Source organism: Podarcis bocagei (assembly GCF_964188305.1).
Source record: "Podarcis bocagei genome assembly, chromosome: 12".
In the NCBI taxonomy this organism is placed as follows: Eukaryota; Metazoa; Chordata; class Lepidosauria; order Squamata; family Lacertidae; genus Podarcis; species Podarcis bocagei.
In genome coordinates, this window is record NC_138137.1 from 41116055 (window position 1) to 41139070 (window position 23016).

Sequence of the window (23016 nt, forward strand, 5' to 3'; positions counted from 1 at the left end):
CAAAGGCAAAAACTGTAGACCTGGCAACATCTTTAGGAAGACTTACAGTGAGAGGCAGGCAAAGTTTCTGCCAAAAACTGCCTTGTGAGAAGAGTCTTTTTCTCGATAGTCTTTATTTTGCTTTATTTGTTTTTTTAAAAAAGGAATTAAATGTTACTTGTAGGCTGCCTCAGAAAGACTTGTCTTCTGAAATATGGGATGTAAATAATTGTAATAAGGATAATCAAACATTTTTCAGTGCACAAAATCCCAGCAATTTTTTCCAATAAGCCACAATAAGCCTTTGACCAGGGATCAGCAAACCTTTTCAGCAGTGGGCTGGGTTCACTGTCCCTCAGACCTTGTGGGGGGCCAAACTATATTTTTTTTGGGGGGGATGAATGAATTCCTATGCCCCACAAATAACCCAGAGATGCATTTTAAATAAAAGCACACATTCTACTCATGTAAAAACACGCTGATTCCTGGACCGTCCGCAGGCCGGATTTAGAAGGTGATTGGGCCAGATCCAGCGTCCAGGCGTTAATTTGCCTACCCATGCCTTTGACTAAGGCTAAGTATATTCAATCTAAAGAGCTCTTTTCCTGCTCCCACCTTCTTTAGTTGGACGTCAAGGGACTATATTACACACTTAGGTAACAATTACTTTTTAGAATTGTTTGCATAACTTGCAGTTCTACTATTTTGAACACTGTGCTTTTATCCTACGCTTTTGGAAACTCAGATTTCATTCATAATGCAAAATAAAACCAGCTCAATTCTGCAAAAAGGTATATAGAAACAGATAAGTCACTAAGACTTCGATCCTATACCCATGAAGCAAACCCCAATGAACAACTATGAAATATATGATTGTATGGTAAAACTTATTTCCATATCCCTGTAAGTCAGTCATTTCTAATACTTTGTGTTTCTGTGTATGTGCTGCTACCACCTCGGGTTGTTGTTGCTGCTCCTGTTGTTTTACAATCAGTGCATAATTTTGGGGGGAAAATAAATAAATACTATTAAGTAGTGGGTTGACATAGCAGCCGGCACAGCGATTTCTTCAAGTAGCTCTTTATTAAGACAAGCTGGAATAGAACTGACTGCGAACAGCTCAGCCGGCCTGTATTTATAGGCAGCCGGCTGTCAACATTGTAACCACAACAGCTCAGAGTTCCCGCCTAAACTAACTGCCGCGGACCTGAGTGAAAACTATCTACAGACCTGAGTGAAAACTATATACAGTATCCCCCTGTTGGCCCAGGGTGAAACTACACTACATAACACCCCTCCCCACCGAGATAAGGCGTTAGTTACAATCGTAATGGTTTCCTTATATACAGCACTACGCGTAATGGTTCAATTAGGCACAAAAGCATATCGGTTACATTTCCCATACTTAGACCAACAGTGATACCTGTCCAACAACGTAGTCCTTTAAATGAGTTGGGCGCTTGGAAACTCTGCCAGACCGCCGGGGACTGGTAGCCAAGTCCGGAGGGCCACACAGTTCTCGCTGAGGCTGTGGTGCGACCCTAGGTGACGTTGGAACCAACTCCCCTGGATCCGCTGCTGTGGGTGGAGCCTCCGCAAGTGGAGTGGTCTGAGTCTATTCTGAGACGGCTTGGTTCGGCTCCACGCTGGCAGTTTGCGAGGGAGGTGTAGGTGGGGCCTCGCCATCTGTACTTGTCTCTTCTGGAGCCGCAAGCGCAGTTGGAGGCACCTCGGTAGTGTCTAAGTCGCCAACCCTGCGCCTAAGCTGGTCTATGTGCCGCCGCCACAAACGTCCGTCTTCGAGTGCCACCTGGTACGAACGAGGTCCAGTGACTCCCACTACTGTGGCTGGCACCCAAGGAATGTCCCCCACATAGTTCCGGGCAAAGACCTGGTTTCCTGGAACAAATGACCGTGGTGCGTTGGCACAGCCTGGGGGTTCAGCCACGGCAAAGTCTGGGTGTAGCCGGTCGAGCGGTGACCTGAGGCGGCGGCCCATAAGCAGTTCAGCAGGACTCCTCCCTGTGGCCGCATGAGGAGTGATGTGCTGCACGAACAAGTATTCGGCGACCCGCTCATGCCAGTCTCCCCGGTCCAGGTGCGCCAGTGCCTCTTTTGTCGAGCGCACCATTCTTTCCGCTTGCCCGTTGCTGGATGGATGAAAATGTGCCGTTAGGGCATGGCGGATGCCCAGTCCCAAAAGATACCGCTCAAACGTGCCTGACGTGAACTGCGGTCCGTTGTCAGAGACAAGGACATCAGGACACCCATGCGTTGCAAACAGGCCTCGCAGCACCCGGATGACAGCTTCGGTAGTGGTGGAGGGCATCAGGGCGACCTCCAGCCATTTGGAATAGGCGTCCACCACTACCATAAAGGTCCGGCCGTGAAAGGGGCCAGCCAGATCGATGTGCACCCTCGACCAGGGTGTCTTTGGCGTCTCCCAGGTGTGTCCCTTAGCTGCCGGTGGTGCAGGCCTCGACTCTTGGCACGCTTGACAGGCGGATACCCAGGCAGTGATGGCATCGTCCATATTAGGCCACCAGACGTAACACCGAGCCAACGCCTTCATTTTGACAATTCCCGGGTGGCCAACGTGCAGAGCCTCCAGGACGCGCTGACGGAGTCCCTGGGGAATCACGACGCGGTCTCCCCACAGCAGACAGCCGCGATGAGCTGAGAGTTCATGTTGTCTGGTTGCGAAGGGCTGGAACTCCGATGCAAAAGGCCCTTGTGGCCACCCCCTCCACACCCAGTTGAGCACCCGGCTGATGGTGCAATCCTGGGCAGACGCGGAGGCCACAGTGGCAGCTGATACAGGCGTTGCCGGAAAATCCTCAATCAGAAGGAGCGATGAAGCTGGAGCCGGGTCTTCCACAAATGCTGGAAGAGGGCAACGGCTGAGGGCGTCGGCATGGCCCATCGATTTTCCCGGGCGATGGATGAGCCGGTAGTGGTAGGCAGCCAGGAAAACAGTCCATCGCAGCATGCGTGGTGAGAGGACCGGTGGAGTTGGACGATCACCGGCGAGGAGGCCCAGGAGTGGCTTGTGGTCAGTGATGAGGTCAAAAGTCCTGCCATAGAGGTATTCATGGAACCTCTTCACTCCAGCCACAAGTGCCAATGCCTCCTTGTCGAGCTGGCTGTAATTCCGTTCCGTCGGAGATAGTGTCCTGGAAAAGTAGGCGAGCGGTGCTTCTCTTCCATCTGGGAAATGGTGACTAAGGACAGCACCGATGCCAAAAGGTGAGGCGTCGCAGGCAAGGACCAGCGGCCTGGATTCACTGTACTGTACCAGCACACTGTCTGAAGAAAGGAGAGCCTTGACCGCGTTGAAGGCCGCCGTCTCTCGATGACCCCAGGCCCAAGGCATCTTAGTGCTAAGGAGTCGGTGAAGAGGCTCAGCCACAATGGCTTTGTGGGGCAGGAACATGTTATAAAAGTTCAGCAGCCCCAGGAATGCCTGCAACTCCGTTTTGTCCTTTGGGGTGGGGGCCTGCTGGATAGCGCGGATCTTGGATGTGGTTGGATGAAGGCCGGAGGCATCGATAAGATAGCCCAGGAACTCTACCTGTGGAACGGCAATCAGGCACTTCTCCCTCTTTACCTTGAGCCCGGCCTCCTGGAACCTGGTCAGCACGGCACGGAGGCGCTCGAACAGCTGCTGGTGTGATTCTGCAGACACCAAGATGTCATCAAAATATGGTACCACGCCCGGAAGCCCTTGCAGGAGACGCTCCATAAGGCTTTGGAAGATGCCAGGAGCCACACTCACCCCGAACTGCAACCGGCGGCAGCGGAATGCCCCCCGGTGGGTGACGATCGTCTGGGCTTCAGCAGTGGCATCATCAACTGGCAGTTGTTGATAGGCTTGGGCAAGGTCCAGCTTAGCGAAGACCTTACCCTCACCCAGGGAATGCAGCAGGTGTTGGACAACAGGAACCGGATAAGCGTGCTGCTGAAGTGCCTTGTTGATTGTGCACTTGTAGTCAGCGCAGATTCTCACCGACCCATCTGGCTTGACAGGCGTGACGATGGGGGTTTCCCACTTTGCGTGGTCAACGGGCTCCAAAACTCCTTGGGCGATCAGTTTGTCCAGTTGTTCGTCCACCTTAGCCTTGAGAGCAAAGGGAACCCGGTGTGGCTTAAGCTTGATGGGGGCGACTTGTGGATCAAGGCTAAAGGAGATGGGCGTACCAGTATATTGTCCCAAGGTGCCGTCAAAAACCTCGGCAAAGTCTTTGACCAGACCCTCAGTCTCTGCGTTAGAGATGCAGTTGATGCCGGTGACTTCCAGGCCGAGGGCATCAAACCAGTCTAGCCCTAGGAGGCTTGGCCGCTGACCTTCGACCACCACCAACCGGAGCAGGCCCGAAAAATCCTTGAAGGCGATCCGGAACCGGCCAACGCCTACCACGGGAATGTCGTTTCCCTGATAGTCTCTCAGGTGTACGCGGTGAGAGTCGAGTTGCCTTTTGGATACTCTGGGTACCAGTCTTTTGATGGTGCTCCATGACACGACGGACAGGGCAGACCCGGTGTCGATCTCCATGTCACATGGAGCTCCTTCAATGAGCACCGTGACGTTCAGCTTGCGTCGCGTAGACGAGTCGGTTTGGCCAATCGTGGTTCCAGACGGGCAGCGGCAGTTGGTGAGAGCGAAACAACTTTCCTTGGCAGACTGGAGTGAAGACTTGAACTTGCGAGTCGATGAAGGGGGGGTGTCAGACGGAGCCGATCGGCAGACCTTAGCGATGTGGCCCTTTCTGGAACACCTCCTACAGATGGCGTCTCTGAATCGACACTTGGCACGGGAATGGTCGCCTCCGCAGCCAGCACATTCCGGTTGGCCCTTGGACTTCTGTTGGAGCTTCCTGCGCTCCCGCTTTGTCTGGTGCACGTCATCGTCTTCACTGGAGGATGCCTCATCACTGCTGGCCTCTTCATGATGCACCGGAACTGGCCCCCTAGCAAGACGCGGGCTGCTGGACTTGCGGATCTCCTGGGCGGAGCGTTCAGCAGCTTCTGAGGCCACAGCCTCCTCAATGGCTTTCTGTAGCGTGAGGTCTGGCTTGGCTAGGAGACGCCGTTGCAGATGGATGTCCCGGACCCCGCAGACGATTCGCTCCATCAGGGCATCGTCTAAGTCTCGGAACTCACAGTGCATTGCAGCCTGTCGCAGGGCGGTGGCGTAGTTGTTGATTGACTCCCCCTCTGCCTGGTTCCGGTGGTAGAACGCATGGCGGGCAGCAATCTTGGACGGCTTTGGTGCGTAGTGGTTGCGGAGCTTCTCTTGGATCGTGTCCCATGGTGTTGCCTGGACTGCTTCAGGCGCAACCAATGCTCGGGCCGTCTCAAACACCTCAGGCCCACAGAGGCTGAGGAATAGGCCCTGCTTCCGCTCCACTGATACTGCTGTCAGCTCGTTGGCTTGGAGGTAGCAGTCGAACCGAGCGAGGTAGGAGTCCCAGGACTCAGAGGCTGGCGCAAACGGCGGTAGAGGCACAAATGAAGCCATGATTCCGATGCCGGTGTGAAGGGCGATGGATGGAACACAGTGCTCTAGCCAGAACAGTCAGCTCTTAATTGGTTCTGCCCAGTGATTTCGCTCAGTGATTTCGCTCAGTGATTTAGCTCAGTTCAGAGGCTGGCTGCATCTGGCTGTGCTCTGATGTCCATCCAATCCCATCCTCGTCGCCAGTATTAAGTAGTGGGTTGACATAGCAGCCGGCACAGCGATTTCTTCAAGTAGCTCTTTATTAAGACAAGCTGGAATAGAACTGACTGCGAACAGCTCAGCCGGCCTGTATTTATAGGCAGCCGGCTATCAACATTGTAACCACAACAGCTCAGAGTTCCCGCCTAAACTAACTGCCGCGGACCTGAGTGAAAACTATCTACAGACCTGAGTGAAAACTATATACAGTATCCCCCTGTTGGCCCAGGGTGAAACTACACTACATAACAAATACCATCCTAAACATAAAAACAATTCAGCTGTGTATCTCTGCAAACTGTTATGACAGGTTATTGGGGAGTAAGTCTGAAATGCATACCTGTTTAGCCATGTTTTCTACAAATGTTGCTGATCTTTCCCTTAAAAACGTGACAAGATCTTTGTATATGTCACTCATTCTCTCGTAATTGATTTCATTCTTCTCTTTTTCCCTTCCCTATAAAAAAAGGAGTAGTTTACTTACTTCCCAGTCTTGCATAATCTCACAGCCAAAATGTTTCAGTCATCAGAATCATAGACTTACAGTGAAATCCTATGTATATCTGAGACGTAAGCTCTGTTGAGTTCAACAGGACTCCCTAATATAGGTGTTCAGGATTCTAGTCCTTGTCTTGAAATAATTCAGTGTGGTTCAGTCCACTCTGCCTTGAAATTGCTCATGAGGCTGAAGGTGAGTGCAAGTTGCTCAACACAACACTCAGTGCAACATTAGTCCACTCTTTTCTCTCCTTTTGTCACAGCTTCTCTCAGCAGTATCATTTATTGAATTTATTTATTTATTTATACAACGATTTGTATAAGCATTAAAACATCTGTGTGCTGAGTTAATTTGGTATTTGAAAGCCTCCCTAATTTTAAAAAAGGTGGAAATTACTCATGTTGGATAGCATGACGTGGACCTTTAAACACAGGGAAGCATTAGTTTGACATACACATTCTCAACTGTTTGGAAATATAAGGCTAAATAGATGAGTCACTGAGCACTTTCTTTGGTACAGTCCCTTTTCAACCGGTGTAAAGGGTTAAGCAGAAGTAAAGGTAAAGGTAAAGGGACCCCTGACCATTAGGTCCAGTCGTGACCGACTCTGGATTTGCGGCCCTCATCTCGCTTTATTGGCCCAGGGAGCTGGCGTACATCTTCCGGGTCATGTGGCCAGCATGACTAAGCCGCTTCTGGCGAACCAGAGCAGCGCACGGAAATGCCGTTTACCTTCCCCCCAGAGCGGTACCTATTTTTCTGCTTGCACTTTGACATGCTTTCAAAGTGCTAGGTTGGCAGGAGCAGGGACCGAGCAACGGGAGCTCACCCCGTCGCGCGGATTCGAACCGCTGACCTTGTGATCGGCAAGTCCTAGGCTCTGTGGTTTAACCCACAGCGCCACCCGCTAAGCAGAAGAATAGCATCTAAATCAGGGTTTCTCAATCTTTTTAAAATCTATGTCCCCCACTTTAGCTAATGTAAAAATCCCAAGCCTCACGCCTTCAAACATGGGTCCCTAATTATTTTATTGAAATTTTGTGACTTTTTAAAAAACTTATATTCATATACATATTCTTTGGAAATATTCCACCTCTCCCAAGTTTGTCAAATGTCCCCTGGTTGAGAAACACTGATCTAGGTTAATTGACCTGTTCCCATGTTTGGTTCAGAACCGGCTGCTCATAGACAAATGCAACTTATCTGAAGTTTTGGCATGTTCTTAACTTTAAATGTCATCAAGGTTTAGTCTTGAATATAAGTATTACTTACTCCATTTAAAAATACTCCTGCCGTGCTGCAAGTAACGTACATCAGATCTGTGTCAACTGGTTTAATGGCCAAATAGCAAATTTCACCATGGACTTGTCTCCAAGGTGGGGCACGGCATCCATTTGAAAATTCATAGTCTGTAATCAAACAACAGCAATCTTTGGCCCATATCTGTGATGTATATGACTAGCATAGAGGCATGAAATCATTTTATTAAAATAGTAAATATTGTTAGCATTAATACACATGAAGAGTGAAATCCTGAAATATTTCATCAGTCACTTTGGAGCTCTTAAAGAAGGACATGAGGGCAAAGGCAGAGTGAAATTCCTGCTGCATGGATGCTGATAAGCCATCTGACAATGTAGGCGCTAATATACTAGCCTATATTTTCAATGACTAGGCAATTACAAAAAGATGATATGGATAAAAAGTAGAGTTTGGACCTGAAGTATATTCCAGTGATTCAAGGACTGCATCTTCTTTCGCTCCCGAGAAATGTTTAAGGAGTTCTATTTCATTTTTCACAACAGCTGGAGTTAACCTCACTTCTCTGTAATTAGAATAAATGAGTTATATTCTAATAGTCAAGCAAATATTTATAGTATTAATGGGGAAGAAAGGAAATGTTGGTTTTTTCTTAAACCAAGGCTTCCAAATGGACCCTTAATATACCAAACAAGGCCATTCAGCTGTTGCAACCAGGTCACTAGCGACAGTGTTGTTGTTCTTAAATTTAATCACATTTTTCTCGGAAAGGGAAAATCTGGATTTAATAGAAAGTTTAAAATCGTATAGGTTCTGTGCGGCCTTGGGCACTATATACTGTTCTCTCAGTTCTGTGGATCTCTACAGCTGGCATTCAGAGTCATATTGTTCTTCAAACTATAGGTAATATATAACCAGCATTAGTAGCCATTGATAACCTAATCATACATGAATTTGTCAGATCCCTTTCTAAAGCTGTACAAAGCCACTACTATATCATGTGGGAGTGGATTCAGTTGTTTAGAAATAATTCATTTTGTCTGTCCTGAACTTATCTTAATATCATATTGCACATATTTATACTGCAAGATTATAGAAAACATTAAAGATATTTTCATACCTTTTATTTTTGCAAACCTGAAAAAATCCCTTTCAAATTACTTGTGTTTCAAATTAATAAAGTTAAGTGTAAAACCTTCTTTCCTAAAATTAGTGTTTTTTTCTGAGGGTACGCAAGGGAACGCAGTACTGGCACCTCCCCCCATGTTAAAAGTGTGACACTTACTATAACATCTTACATAAAGGAGGTCTGCATGAGAGGTTTAGGCATGATAAAGTGGAATATATATATATATATGGTAACAAATACTATCTGAAATACACTCACTGTGAAATCTGTTTTAAAGAGCTATTAAGTAGTTGCATGTCCAGTTGCTGGAGAAGTAAGGAAATCTTCATTTTCATTTCATTATCAGAAGCCTCTTCTTTTTTCATTTTGTCTAGTAAACGAAGCATGGACATATCCTCTCCTTCAATTGTCCCATAACCGGGGCCAAGAATTTTCACAATGGGATCTCTATTGGCTGTAAAGAATTCATAGTAGTGTAAGAAATTCAGATAAACATCACACCAGGAAGTTAACAGGCAAAGTTCACATGAAATAACTTTGCATGAATAGCACAGGGTAATGTTTTAAATAGGCCTAAAGGTTACTCAATTTTAACATAGTTTCTGACTTTACACAAAGATAACTATGGGATTCCCCTCACAGTTAGTCCTTGTCATACTTTATATTCTTTTTAAGGCAGGAAAAAGGCAAAACATGGATGGGGTCAAAAAAGCTGCATCCCTGTATGGTTGAGAAGCTTCCAATTGTGTGGGCAAATAAGTTTTGAATACCTTCAAGGCATGCACGAGTTTCTTTTAGGCGTTTTTCTCCAGCGACATGTAGCAAACGAGACAGTTGCGCAAAACTGCGAACGCTGATAGTTGATCCTTTGAGCAGGAGCAGTGGCTGCCCATCTTTGTCTAATTCTTGAGACTTAGCTGTTTTTTCACTGGTAGAATAAAACAACAACTTAATATGCAAGAATTCACAACAACTGGATTTATTTTTTTTAACAGACCACACCTATGAAAACAATTTTATAATAAAGCATACATAGCATTGGGAAAAATTGCAAGAGAGACCTAAAGTTGTAATATGAACAACAGGGAAAAGTGACATTGAAAAAATTTAAACTTATGTCCACCCCAGTTCATGTAGGTTGAAGGTGGGCTTCCTATATGATAGCACATGCTCTTCTCCTTCCAGTCTATGAGAATATTTCCAGAGACAACGTCAGCTTTAATCATATGTTTGTAAATCGCTGAGATGTTAGGTTATCACTTAGCAGTTGTAATACAGCAATTGCTAGTAAAATACTCACCATTATAATTGCGGGGAAGGGGGAACATAAGAGAGGACTCATGTATTGACACTTGGAAGCACAATGTATCCGTGTCTGGCATATTATCTGAAGAGGGTTATATGGAGGCCTCCCAGGGACATGCTCTGTCCTCATCTCAGCAGTGTCTCAAATGCACAACACTTCACTTTTCCCATGGGAGTGAGACCAGGTTTCAAATCCCCACTTGGCCACTGGGTGACCTGGGGCCAGTCACTGCCTCTTGGCCTAACTAACCTATCTCACAAGGCTTTCTACCCTTCAACAGTCATTCTTCTTCAGGACCTCTTTAATATGCATGCCTGGTCAGAGCATCAGTAAACACAGATACCTATGGGTACAACAGAGCCAAAGATAAGATTTATGTTCCATTGCATCAATGACAAAGTGCTTAACTTGGGTTGGAATATCCCCTTTACTATCACTACAAGAATTGATGAGCTTTCGTCACCATGAATCTATGCACAGGCTTGTGAAATCTATTGAATTCCATATGGTGTGAAAATGTAAGTGCAAAGTAATAGAAGGAGGCCCCAAAGGGGTGGAATGGGAAGTTACAAATCACAACATAATGCTTTCCATTCTGCCTACAGCATCTATACATAGAAAGCAAGAAATGTTGATATGTGATAAAGGAGTGATAAAGAACAATAATAGGCGGGCTTCACTTTTTACACTTACATTATTTCAGAAATGGTCATTGACCTTGGTCTTACCTGACTTCATAGCCTGACTCAAACATTGAAGGCTCTAATTTTGTCTGCCATTCAAGTGGTTCCTTAAAGACAAAGGCAGCTTCTTGAGGATGTTTGTTGCTAAAGCTTTCCGTAAACTTAATGATTTCATTCAAAAGTGATTCATTCAGTGGTGTGATTTCCAATGTTCCTTTTCCAGAACCGGCAGCAGTCCACTGAGCTGCTCTTGTCAATGCTACTCCCATGGCGTAGGCTCATCCCAGTGTCCTTTCCCTTCACGAAAGGAATATAGAAAACAAAAACTTAGCAATATATTTTGTATATAGAACTGCACCAGGGTCCAATGAAGACAGATTTTGGTGTTGCAGCAAAAATGCAAGGTGAGGTGGCACGTCTAAAGGCAGGGGGGACAAAGCCATGCACATCTCCTGTCATGCAATCCTCTCAAAACTGCTTACTACTAGATTTTATAAATGCAGTAATCCCTAGTCCTGCAAAATCCCAGCACACTCTGTAAAGGGTATTGATAGCTGTACGAGAGAATTTTAGCCCGTACAGCTTTTCTCAGCTGCACTTGTACACATTTTACCTGGCTCAATTTCCTCTTCTCCGCAGTTTTTAAACACACAGGTCTACTCTCTTTTGCACCCAATGCACAGGATGCCATTACCACACAAAAGCAGTGAGGTTGGTTACTGATAGGCTTGCCATATGTGAGGAAAATTCCTGACGTGTCCCAGCTTTCGGGGGTAAAAATGGCATCAGGCGGGAATATTGCCAAATCAGCAAAACGTCAGGGGAAGCCCTGGATGTATGTCAATGCAATGGAAAAAGCAGTGGAAACAGCTCCAAAACCTCCCCTATTTTGGGGGGAGCAACTTTGCGGGTGTTGGGAATTTTACTTTTTGAAATATGGCAACCCAAGTTACTGAACTTCAGGTTGAGCTGGGAACTGAACGTGAGTTTTCCCATTCTAAAGCTTTTTTTAAAAAGGTAAGAAAACCCAGCACTTGTTATAGCAAAGTACAATCAAGCATTAAATTCAGCCATGGACTTGGGAACTGATAATGAAAGTGGGCAAAACGTAAGTCACCACCATGCAAGAAAACCATTTGTAGGGGATTCCTTCTCCAATTTATCCAAAAACTTAATCTTCAACTGGTGAGTCAGGACCAACTGCTGGGTCACAACTGGCCGAAGGCTGGCTTATAACAAGAACACCACCCCTCCAGAATAAATAGCAACTCAAGTGTAATTAAGAACTGGATCCCCAAACACATGTTGCCTTGGGGCAAAAGCTCTCTCCTGGGTCTGAAAAGGCTGAAGACGACCACTGCTCTAAATACCAGCCAATCTCTTTAGGACAGCCAAGGATCAGCATTCAGAAAAGAAACTTTGTAATGATATATATAAAACCATAATGAGCAAGACGAGAGGACTAGTAACAATAAAATCACTAGCAGTAACCTAGAATTTCATTCTCTACACCTGTTGCGTCATAGCACGATGAAGTTGCTGGCAATTTTATGGCTATGGTTTTCTGGTTTAGCTAAAAGGACAGGGGGTGATGGTGGGTGCAAGAGCCCAGTTGCCAGACGGGCGCCCCCTAAGCATCCCCCCCACCCAAACACCCACCCGTCACTGGCAGAGGAAAAGGGGGTGCTGAGGAGGCCCCCGCTTGGATACCTTCAGGAAGATGAGGAACAGCTATATAAATGCACACACACAAGTATCTATGGCCACACAATCCCGGTTCTCCTTATCCCGGGCTGAGCTGGATCCGCGGAGGCCCTTCGGAGACAGCAGCCCGGCGACCTGGACCAGAAACAAGGCGGGGGCACCAAGCCCGAGGTTCCCTCGCTGCCCCTCGTTCCCCGACCGACTGACCGGACCGAGCCGTTTCCGGATTCTTCCTCGGCGACCCTCGCAGGTGCCGCCGCCTCCGGAGAACAAGCGCGGCGTGGTTGCCATGGAGACCGGAGGAACCAGAGGCCTCCTGTTGCTAGGAGACTCCCGTCAACAAAGGCAGGCGCCTGCTTCACTGCCATTCCTCGGCGGGGGGTTGCTCCTAAAAGCACCGCCCTTCCGAAGGGGAGGGACGCATCTGTGGCAACGTGGGGGTCCCTTTCCTCGACTGGCTGCCCGAGACGTCAATCGTCTCGCCCAGCACCCTCCCCGCCAACCACGCGGCCGCGCGCGCTCACCCGCTGTACTGCAGGGAATCTCAAGGCCGTGTTTTATTTTTGTTTTGAGAGGGTGGCGGCCTTTTTTCTTGCTGCTGTTGTTAAATGACTGGGGATCATTCAGAAGCCCTTGCCGCAGGTCCTCCAATATCTGCCAGGGCATGCTTGATCTTTCTTTTGCCTAAATAACTGTGTAAGGATGAACACTTGGGTAACACCTAAAATGCTTGCTTAAAAAGTCAATCATCACTTCGTGGTGCGTTTTTGAATTCATAATTTTATTCTCTCCCGCACCCCGTGCCAAAAAAGGTGAACATAATTACAAACCGAAATGGAACTATAAAAGTTACAGCAACAGCAACCATAGAATTAACTCCCAAGTCCCAGTGTTTCAAAGATTGAAGTACAACAGCAGGGATATATTTCACCATGCATTGTCCCAATAAGAATATTTCCCCTTTATAACATTTAAATGCTTTTTTACTATTCGAATTCGGGCTATTCATATTTGGATGGGGAAAACATCAGTGCATATATATTTTTCAGGTATACAAAAGCGACAGTGAAATTGGGATTAGACAAAATGGATTTTGGGGATCCTCTCCAATACTGTTATAGAGGTGTGAGGTTCAGTTTCGCAGAAGGAGGGATGTTTAAACAAGTCAAGCTAAGTGAAGAAGCTTAGCCTGATATACTCTGTTTTGTTGGGAAAATGGGCCTTTGCATAAGTAAAGAGTTGATAGTGTGCAAATGATTTGTTGATGCAGAAGCAAATGGACAGAGACCTTTCTGGATGAGGTTTCTTTTTCCTTCCCTTGTCTGGATGTGATGTGATCAATGTGTCAGCCAGGCTGTCTTGAAACGGCACAGAGACCTGACTTGCTCTGCATAAAAATCCAATGCTAGCGCATGGGAGGGGTGGTTCTCCTAGTAAGCTAATGTGCTCAGCCTGTGTATGTGTGTAAATAAACATTATGTCATAAAAATACTACCAGTCTCATTTATCTTCATTCCAAGAGAACCAACCCCAAGGTACCGGTATGTGCTGGGATCACTGAAACTTCACACTGCTCAAGAGTGTGTAACAAGGAGGGAAAGACACAACGAAACAAACACATGATAGTGTAAGAGAAGAAATCTGTTTACATATTGTTAGACTAATTACCTGTGTGAGCACACAAAAACAAAAAGTAGCCATTAATAAAACACAAAACTTAATAAAAAAGACTAATTTATATTGTATTGTGCATGATCTCTCTATACAGCATAGAGAAGGAATGGAAACCAAGTGGTAATAATAGAAAATTGCTTCTCTTCACTTTGAGTTGCTCAGACTTGGCAGGAAAGCTGCTGCAGAATCATACCCATCCAGTCTCTGAGCTGTTTGCATAATTTTTGCCCATGTAATGTTTGCTGTGAGATGCAAATGGAAGATACAGACATTGTAGGAGACCAAGGGATTGTTTTGACCAATTTAGTGTAATAAGACCAGTGCAGGACCTTTTCACTACATTTATATGAAATTAAATTTATATTACCTTATGCCACTGGATACTCCCGCCAGGCATGAAACGATTTCTTATCTTACCTTTTACTACATTCTTTGTAGCGTCATGGAGGCTATGTTCTAATGGCTAAGCAATTTGTCAATATCTGCAAGCCTCAGGAAAAGGGTTTCCAATTTTCAAGAAATGCACTTTCCATCTGAAGAGCTTGTACTGTCTGCATAAGATCCATTACCTAATGAATGACTGAAATATCCCAATAGTTGTATACCAGGTGTATAAATGTAGATGCCTGAGTAATTTTCCAATTTGGACTATATGATACTTTGTTGCTATTAACAAAAGTAAAAGTTCTTTAAAAGTAAAACATTCAGTATTTTTCTAAAAGATGTGGGGCCTAGGTGAATATCATGGCCTTTGATATTTTTAATCCACTCCTATACTTTTTTTTTGCCAAAATCCTTGAATTTATTTAAAAGACCACCATATATGCTTAAAGGAGCCTCCCTTCCCACATTATTTCCAACAGACCCTATTACTCTTTTTACATATGTATTGAATGCGCACAGATGTTACATACCACCTGCTCAAAATCTTATAAATTAACTTCCCTCAGAGAAGCACTTAAATGGGTTTGTTTTTGTACCATATATCTGCCCAATCCTCCTCAGTTATTTCCATCTCCAAATCCTTCTCCAAGCTTAACATATGTTGTTTTCTTTTCTTTTTTAAAGTGCTTTGCAAAAAAACACTTGTTCAATTCTGAAACCAAACCCTTCAAATCTACTTAGCAGCCCCCAACAAGTGCTCAGACCTAGTCAAATATCTACTTGACTTCATTTTTACAAAGTGCTTCTTCACTGGCAGGCACTGGGAAAATGAAGCTTGATATGTTTTACCATACATGATTATTTCTCATATATTCTAAATTGATTGATAATATATCAAAATGTATCTAACCCACATCTGTTACAAAAATTCTTTCTTGAGAAATTCTGGACACCTACATAGATTTGCCCCCTATGCATATTTTGCTTATATCCACAAGCTGATGATATAAGCTTGTATCTTTTCTCTATACGAGCAAACATAGCGAGAGTTGTTCTTTATTTCCCTCAAAATCCCTTCAGTGCTTGTCAGTATGAGTGTTCACCCAGACAAAATTTGCCTTGATATAGTCGGATGAATAATTGGCTTGCCAGTTCCGCCATTTCCATCGGGTGTGGTAACCCTGTCCCCTGATTTATGTCTGTTGTCCAGATTTAAAAATAGCCGGAGATAAGTATACAATAATCACTGCAGCACATTCATTTTGTTCTGTAGCCAAGTTGTCAGTTCTTTTCTGTTCACTGCCTCAGCTGGTCACCTTTCATTATCCATGGAGAAATATGCTATGAAAGACCATTGGCAAAATAGGGTATATCATTTCAGGAGGTGAAATTTAATTTTTGCAAATTTCTTCAGGGAGGAGTCTTAAAAATATGTTTTGGGTGTGAGGAATTCCCAACTGCTATTATTTTTGTGATTGGACAACATTTAGCTTGGTAAATCTACGTTTGGTTAAAAAGCACATTAACTACTCTCGGAAAACCAAAGAATTTTAATTTTAGCTTCTGAACATATCAGGTAATACTAAATAACACTAAACAACAACAACAAAATTTCAAGTACTTGGCAATCATTTTTGATGGTTTCCAAGCAATTTTACACGCATTTACTTACCAAGCAAAACAAAATTATATTAATTTAACCCAAATATCTTTTGAATTCCTAAGTCATGTTACAACTTTTTAGCACCCTTCATTTTTTAAAGTTGAAACATTCTATATTATTGATTATTATTAGTATTATTTAGTATTATCTGACATTTTCAGAAGGTAAAATTAGAATTCTTTGGTTTTCCGGGAGTAGTTTATGTGCTTTTTAACCAAATATGCCTTAATACGACAATAAATCAGTCAGCCTCTAAAGTGCCACAGTGCTTTTTCTAATGAAATCTGTTATACTACTCACTATGCTCTGAAGATGACACGGTTATTGGCATTTAATTTACCAGTATATAGGGCATGGCTGAATTCACAGGAATGTTAGACTTAACATTATTAAAAAGTGAAGAGAAGGCAGCTCTTTTCCCTACTAGGTTAAAAAATATCAATTAGCATCATGGGGCTTAAGTAAACAACTTCTTGCTGGCTCATAATCTGTTTATGAGTCAAGTTGTGCTTGGAGGCTCTTAACTTAGAACCAGAGGCAAGTTTGTATATTTTTCTTTGAGGCATCCAAGCAGTGGAACACCACAAGTTATAACCTGTTTTTAAAACAGCTAGCATGGAGCCATAAACCTCAGATGTTGTAGGTCAACTGGTGTGGTCCACTGACTTCAGTCTGTGCAGATCTTCACAGCCCTACAGTCACTGCACAAGTCATGCTCTTTCAGTCAAAATTCCCCACACCTGGCAAATGCAAATGAAAACTTTTAAAAGGGTTTCCTAAACCAAAAAGGAAACATTCTTAGAACACATTAACAATTCAAATGCTGCATGGATGTAATATGACATATTTTATTCAAGCTTATGCTTAGTTGAGGTCAATTATTTTCAGAGACAGCCACAATGTTTTGAGGATATTCCACCAGAGGAATGGGTTTTGTGGATTTTGGGGTCATGCGGAAGCACTGATTGTGTGAACTGGCACCTGACATGATCACACAAAGTGTTAAGTTGTGGGTGAACATATCAGACGACACAGCGATTCTTCAAACAGCTCTTGTTTATTCACAGGCCAGAACAGAACTGAACTAAAGGGTTCAGCCAGCCTGCTTATATAGAGCTCCAGTACAACATAACCGTAACAATTTTCTAAAACTATCCAATCACTGAATGTCACTTTCGATCCCTTATTTGCATGACTATCTACAGTATACCCCTGCTGGCCCAGGGTGAGAACTTCAGTACATAACACCAATAGCAGCAGCCACATGACCCCACCACCTGAGCCTATCATACCTCTGCTTTTTCCCAGAGGAATAAAGACCATTGGTTGCAGGAGCTGACCATTCAAGGTGCCCATTTTTGGTACCCACTGCCATTTATAGAGAAACAAGAACACCCATATTTTCCTCTACGGAAACACGGCCTCTTGACTAGGAAATAGTTGGGTAATATTTCTAAGAAATATTAACATCTCAACATTCATCATTACACAAATGCAGGAAATAAGTGATTAAGCATTGCCTCTCAAAGCAACTTAAAACTCCAGCGTATTGCATGGAAATAAAATCCTCATGGGATATTTCAGGCTTCCAAATGTTCATTCCTTACAGCATCATTCACCTCCGGCCCTAATTTTGGCCTTTGAGTTGGCAAGGAGCATATTCTCCAGGAAGAGATTCCCCTTCTTTATCCCTAAAATCCTCGTGGGTTTCCCCCCATATAACAGCGTGGGCCTTGTGTCTCATCTCCCCCTATGTTTTGCTCCAGCTGTGGTCAATTAGAAAAGTTGATTACTGACCTCATGGAGGGCCCCACACTCTCACCGATTCTCAAGAGCTCATCTTGAAGCCAAACTGTTACACCGAGTTAATCAGTGGTAAATTACTGTCTGTCAGAGAACCAGCAATATGTCTTTTTGCTAGACATACTTCCCCCGCCCCCAGTCTGTATATTGCATGTACTGAAAGCACTATAATGCCAAGAAATATTCTATATTGTTGACCTTCAAGAAGCCAGCAGTGAAAATAGTTATCTGTTTTTGAAATCAAAGCCAACTTTGTATAATTGGCTAGGTCGAGGCTATGGTTGTACGGAAACCATATCAAATTAAAGAGCACAGACAGAAGATAGTGGCTTGCCAATTTGCCCCAATCAGATAAATATGACAAAAAAATGGAGTAGATGCAAACTACATTGTTTGAAACTTTTAGATTGTTGAACACTGAACTCGTCCCTTTTGCCCTAACTGCTTACATGCTGTGGAATGGTTTGTGGCCATTCTGGATGCTGAGTTTAAAAAATAATCGCCCTTGTTGAAGACCTTGAGCCAGATGGGGCTGTTGGTGGTGAGAATTAACATACGAAAGAGCCTAGCTGGATCAAATCTCCATCTAGCCCAGCATTTTTGTTCTCTGAACCACCTACCCCTAGAAAGCCAACAAGCTGGGCAGGAAGACAGTAGCCCTCATCCACTAACAGGAATCCATTGGCATGCTACATTTGAACTTGAATGTTCCTTATACACATCCTGACTGCTAGTCATTCTGTCCTCAAGGAATTTATCCAGTCACATTTTAAAGTAATTTTCAAGTACCGTATTTTTTCATGTATAAGACAAGTTTTTTATATTAGAATTTCATGCTAAAATATGTGGGTCGTCTTATACACGGATAGTGCATAGTGGGGACGTGTTATTGGTTGCTGCCGGGAGCCGGAGATTGTCAGTGTCTACTGGGTGTGTTATTGGTGGTTGTGGCAAGGGCTGGGCTTGATTGGCCATTGCTGCAGCAATTGGGCAGGCGATCGGCAACTTCTGCTGGTGAGGGGACAGTCAATAGATGGCTTTTGCAACGCTAGTGACAGTGTAGGTCAGGCATTTTCTTAATTTGGAGTCCCACCCCCAAAGGGGGCATCTTATACATGGGGGGGGGGGTGTTATACATAGGAAAAATACGATAATTTCATCACCACCAAAGGATGGCAGCAAATTGGTAGGTACTTCTTACTTATTTATGGCAATTACACTACAGCCCACCTAAAAACAACAACCACTGATTTAAAAAAAGCAACCCTGATATATCCCACCTTTCAGGGTACCAGTTCTTTCAAGGCAGCTTACAAATTACAAAAAACCCCACAGCATTTTAAAATCCATGGGCCAACAATACAAATATATAACACAGGATCTTTCCCCCAGGACAGTAGACAGGGCAGTGTTAGATTGGCTAAGGTGAATAGATGCATGACTGTACAGTGTATGACTGGGTTATGTGACTAACTATAAATGGGTTACGTTGCTTGGAAGAGATTAGTACATGAATGGGGAGAGGGAGGGACACATAAATAGGGTGGCTGAATGGAAAAGCTGGTTGAGTTTGCACATATCAGTGAATGGGGAGTAGATGTTAAAACACTATTTCAAATCAAACGTTCAGCCAGTGTCAACAACTTACCACTATGAAATAGAGAGAGCCTCAAATCTGGAACATTATGCCTATAAATTCCTTGTTCACTGCAATAAAACAGGTAATATCTATCCTTGATGTAACTGTCATATAAATACGGTCTGTTGATTTTAAGCACCTGAGATGTTTCTACCGACATTATTAGAATCAGTCTTTTTAAAACACACACATACACATTCTTTTCACACTGGCAACACTACTCATTCATTTTTTCTCAGTCACCTTTATCAGTCAGTGATGAAGCATAGCCACTGGTGCATGTGTGTGTTGGTGTGTGTGTATAAATAGATTGTTTCTTTAATAAAGTGAGCTACACCAATAAATCATCATGGAAGCCAGATTGGATTGAACAGGGATTTTTGAGCTCATTTTTCATCATTAACATGGCATATAGGTAGCAGTGTTATGCACAAATCAGAGCAACTGTGCACATAGATTTTAGGGAGAGACTAGGTGATGTAGTTAATTACACAACTTCCACCGCTTTCCTTGCCAATATGCAAATAACTGTAGTGCTTTAAAAACATTGCTTGAGAGAAGAATGGGGAAGGAAGCAAGACTGGGAGATGGGGCTGCTGAGGAGGCTCTAAACATCCCAGCTATAACATAAGAACAGAAATAGAGTAATGCTGGATCAGACCAAAGGTCCAGGTATTTTGTTTTCCAAAGTAGGTAGTTGTATGGTTCTGGAAACCCACCAAGCAGGGCATAAGGTTGGATGCTCTCCTTTGATGTGGCTTTCTAGCAAGCTTTGCACTGTCTCTGAATATGAAGGCTCCATTTTGTTTTCATTACTAAATAACAAATAGACTTGTTATCCACGGGCTTGCTTAAATCTCCTTTAAACTCCTTCAAATGAGTCAGCACCATATCCTGTGGCAGTGAATTCTATACATCAGTTGGATTGTCTCTTATCTGTCCTGAATCTACAGCAATCAGCTTCATTCGGTGAACCTCGGATTTTAATATTGCAAGAAAGAAATTAAAATTCTCTCTCTCTCCACTTTCTCTACACCGTACATACTTTCATAAACCTTATTCATGTTTTCCCCCTTAGTCATCCTTTTCTTAAAAGCCACAAACACTTTAGCCATTAGGTCTTGTGTTCCAAGAACCACCAGGATCTTACACCACAATATCGAGTATTATGAAAAACAAAGTCTTCTTTGCCAGTTGTGCCAAATTTAGCAGGTAAACATTAAAACGCTACAAAAAAAGAAGAATCCAAGATCCTGCTTCAATAGTATAAGAGAGGGAAAGTATAAAAGTATTTCTTATGTGTCAGAGCTGCCCTAGGTCCCAGCTCACAAAGGACCAACGCCACTTCGTTATATCCAAAAGTCTTTATTGAAGTTCAGTTTGTCTTTCACATCAGCAGCGTGCAACTCTACGTCTGAAACTCTAGACCGCCGAAGCTCCGTCTGAATCTCCTCCCCCCGTACACCAGTTTAAGACTCTAGCCTTGCTCCACCTCTTCCTTTGCTCTTTCCTCCTCTGGCCCCGCCTGTCAGCTGGGGTCTCGCCCTTCCTAGACTCTTCTGACGCTGAATCCCCTGATTCCTCTCCTTGCTTCCGGCGGGCTTTAGGACCTGGTTCCCAATCCGGGTTTTCTGCTGTCCTGCGCGCCTGTACATTTGACCTTGGCGCGCGCGCCCAGCCGGCAACTCTCCTCCTGACCGTTACACTGCTCCTGTCACTGCTTCCCCCTTCGGGGGGGCTAGCTGGACCCGACCTCCCTTCCGTTCCCTCACTCTCCGATGGAGGCGTGGTCAGCCCTGACTCATCTTCTCTCCCTGCTGGAGGAGACGCTGGCCCTGCCACATGGGACTCCTCCCCCCCACTACGCTCTGGTGGGGAAGCTGGTCCTGATTTCCAGCTGCCGCTTTGGGAGTCCCCGCTGGCCCCTTGATTCTGGTGTGTCCCCCCCGGGACCCCCCTTGCCCTGACCCTGGGCGCCTCCTTCTGGGAATCTTCTGATTCGCTGGAGAAGCTCATGGCATCTCTCGGGTCACTTCCATACTCCCCTACGCTCCCCTCCGATTCTTCCCCTTCGCTCTCCATCTCCTCTCTCCCCTGTGCCTCTGTTCCTGAGTCCCTGACATTATGTATTTAGATATAGTATTTCCAGAACCTGAAAACAAGTTTCAACATCTGGATGCACCTCAGAGACTATTGGAAGTTCACACCACAATAAATTGGTCAATCAACTGTCTTTTTCATTAAATGCGAGGCAGACAGAGACTGGCATGGAAAGCTTTCCTGTATACTAATAGCAAACTCATTCTCCATGTATGGGTCCTTGTGTAGCCAAAGCAGCAACATCCACACATAAGAAGAAGCAGGTTACCAGCAGGCTTAGGGGAAGCTCAAGGTTTGCAGAGCTACATAAAAATATTTAGGGGGGAAATGCCCACAGAAAACTCAGCATGCTAAGTGGTCATAGAATGCTGAGTGCTGGGTGGGGAGGGGGAAACGTGGGGGGGCTGAAATGGCTGTCAGGAATGCTGAACAGGATCACTCGCCCCACAGTGCAAGACTTTGTTGTAGGTCTCACTTGACTTCTATTTACACACACGCTTAATTGGCAATTTATGCATGCATTCATAATGTCTACTTTGCGAAAGCAAATGTCTCTGAAAACTCATGCCACAATAGACTAGAAAGTCTCTGAAGTGCTGCAACACTCTGAAGTTTTGGGTGTTACTATAATGGCCACTCATCTAGGCAACAGAAATAATCAATGGGATACCACCTTAGTAGCCACAGACATTTTTAAAAATATAATTATATTTATAATTTTCATTTACAACAATTATTCAACAAACATTCTAACATTTCAAATTTTGACTCCCTCCTCTTTCTGCAGTTCTTTACATTTACTTTCATCATTTCCTGCATACTCCAAATTATCTTAACTTATTCTTTTCTTCATCTATTCTCATGTACATCTCATATACATTTTTTCTGAAACTGCAGATTTTTACAATAATCCTGCCAATGTCTTGATCTGTTTACAATTTGTTTGTAAACACTCAAGAAAACATTTCTATTCCTTTCTAAAAAGTTTGTTCTCTTGATTTCTGATTCTTTCGGTAAGTTTCACCACAGTCATTAGACAAACTCTGATTTGCCTTTTTTCTGTATGAAGATACCAAGGTAGTGCTGTCATTTTGCAAAGCTGATGAAGAAAGGTGGAACAGCTATTTAAAAATGTAATCAGGCATGGGACATTCCTCATAACAAGAAAAAAGTGTCAACTGAGCACATGTCATGAGATTGACTATGAGACTGGGAAAGCATGTATTTACAAGCTTCAGCTGATATTTTCCAGATAGAGACAGTATTTTCTGTTCCTTGAAAATTGACTTATTTCCAGTTTTTGACATTGTAAGTTATTTATTAGGAACAGTCAAGATTACTTCCAAAACCAGCATCTTTCAGAACTATCCAAGCAGTCTTTAGCAACTGCATCCTTGACCATTATGGCATTTGGAAGAAATAAGTAAATCCCTGTTTACTTTTTGATTAGGTGAACACATGCTACAGGTCAGATGAC

At 44.1% G+C, this 23016-nt stretch overlaps 1 protein-coding gene and 1 long non-coding RNA gene across 7 annotated transcripts in view; both read right to left on the reverse strand.

The window, feature by feature from the left end:
• LOC308569894 overlaps nucleotides 1–23016 on the reverse strand; it is a 173845-nt gene that overhangs the window by 145650 nt on the left and 5179 nt on the right. The gene's annotated exons all lie outside the window — the stretch shown is intronic.
• ODAD2 (outer dynein arm docking complex subunit 2) overlaps nucleotides 1–23016 on the reverse strand; it is a 94797-nt gene that overhangs the window by 67567 nt on the left and 4214 nt on the right. Inside the window, exons 1-7 of one of the 6 annotated variants that reach the window (XM_081164099.1) lie at nucleotides 12484–12645; nucleotides 10618–10869; nucleotides 9354–9511; nucleotides 8842–9037; nucleotides 7913–8019; nucleotides 7467–7603; nucleotides 6036–6152 (exon numbers count right to left, since the gene is read on the reverse strand). In XM_081164099.1, coding sequence (XP_081020225.1) covers nucleotides 6036–6152; nucleotides 7467–7603; nucleotides 7913–8019; nucleotides 8842–9037; nucleotides 9354–9511; nucleotides 10618–10841 — 939 coding nt within the window. In that variant the 5' untranslated portion in view covers nucleotides 10842–10869; nucleotides 12484–12645. Of the gene's footprint in view, nucleotides 1–6035; nucleotides 6153–7466; nucleotides 7604–7912; nucleotides 8020–8841; nucleotides 9038–9353; nucleotides 9512–10617; nucleotides 10870–11185; nucleotides 11291–12231; nucleotides 12646–23016 lie in introns of those variants that run through there. The other 5 variants (XM_081164095.1, XM_081164096.1, XM_081164097.1 and 2 more) reach the window with 5 other exon arrangements.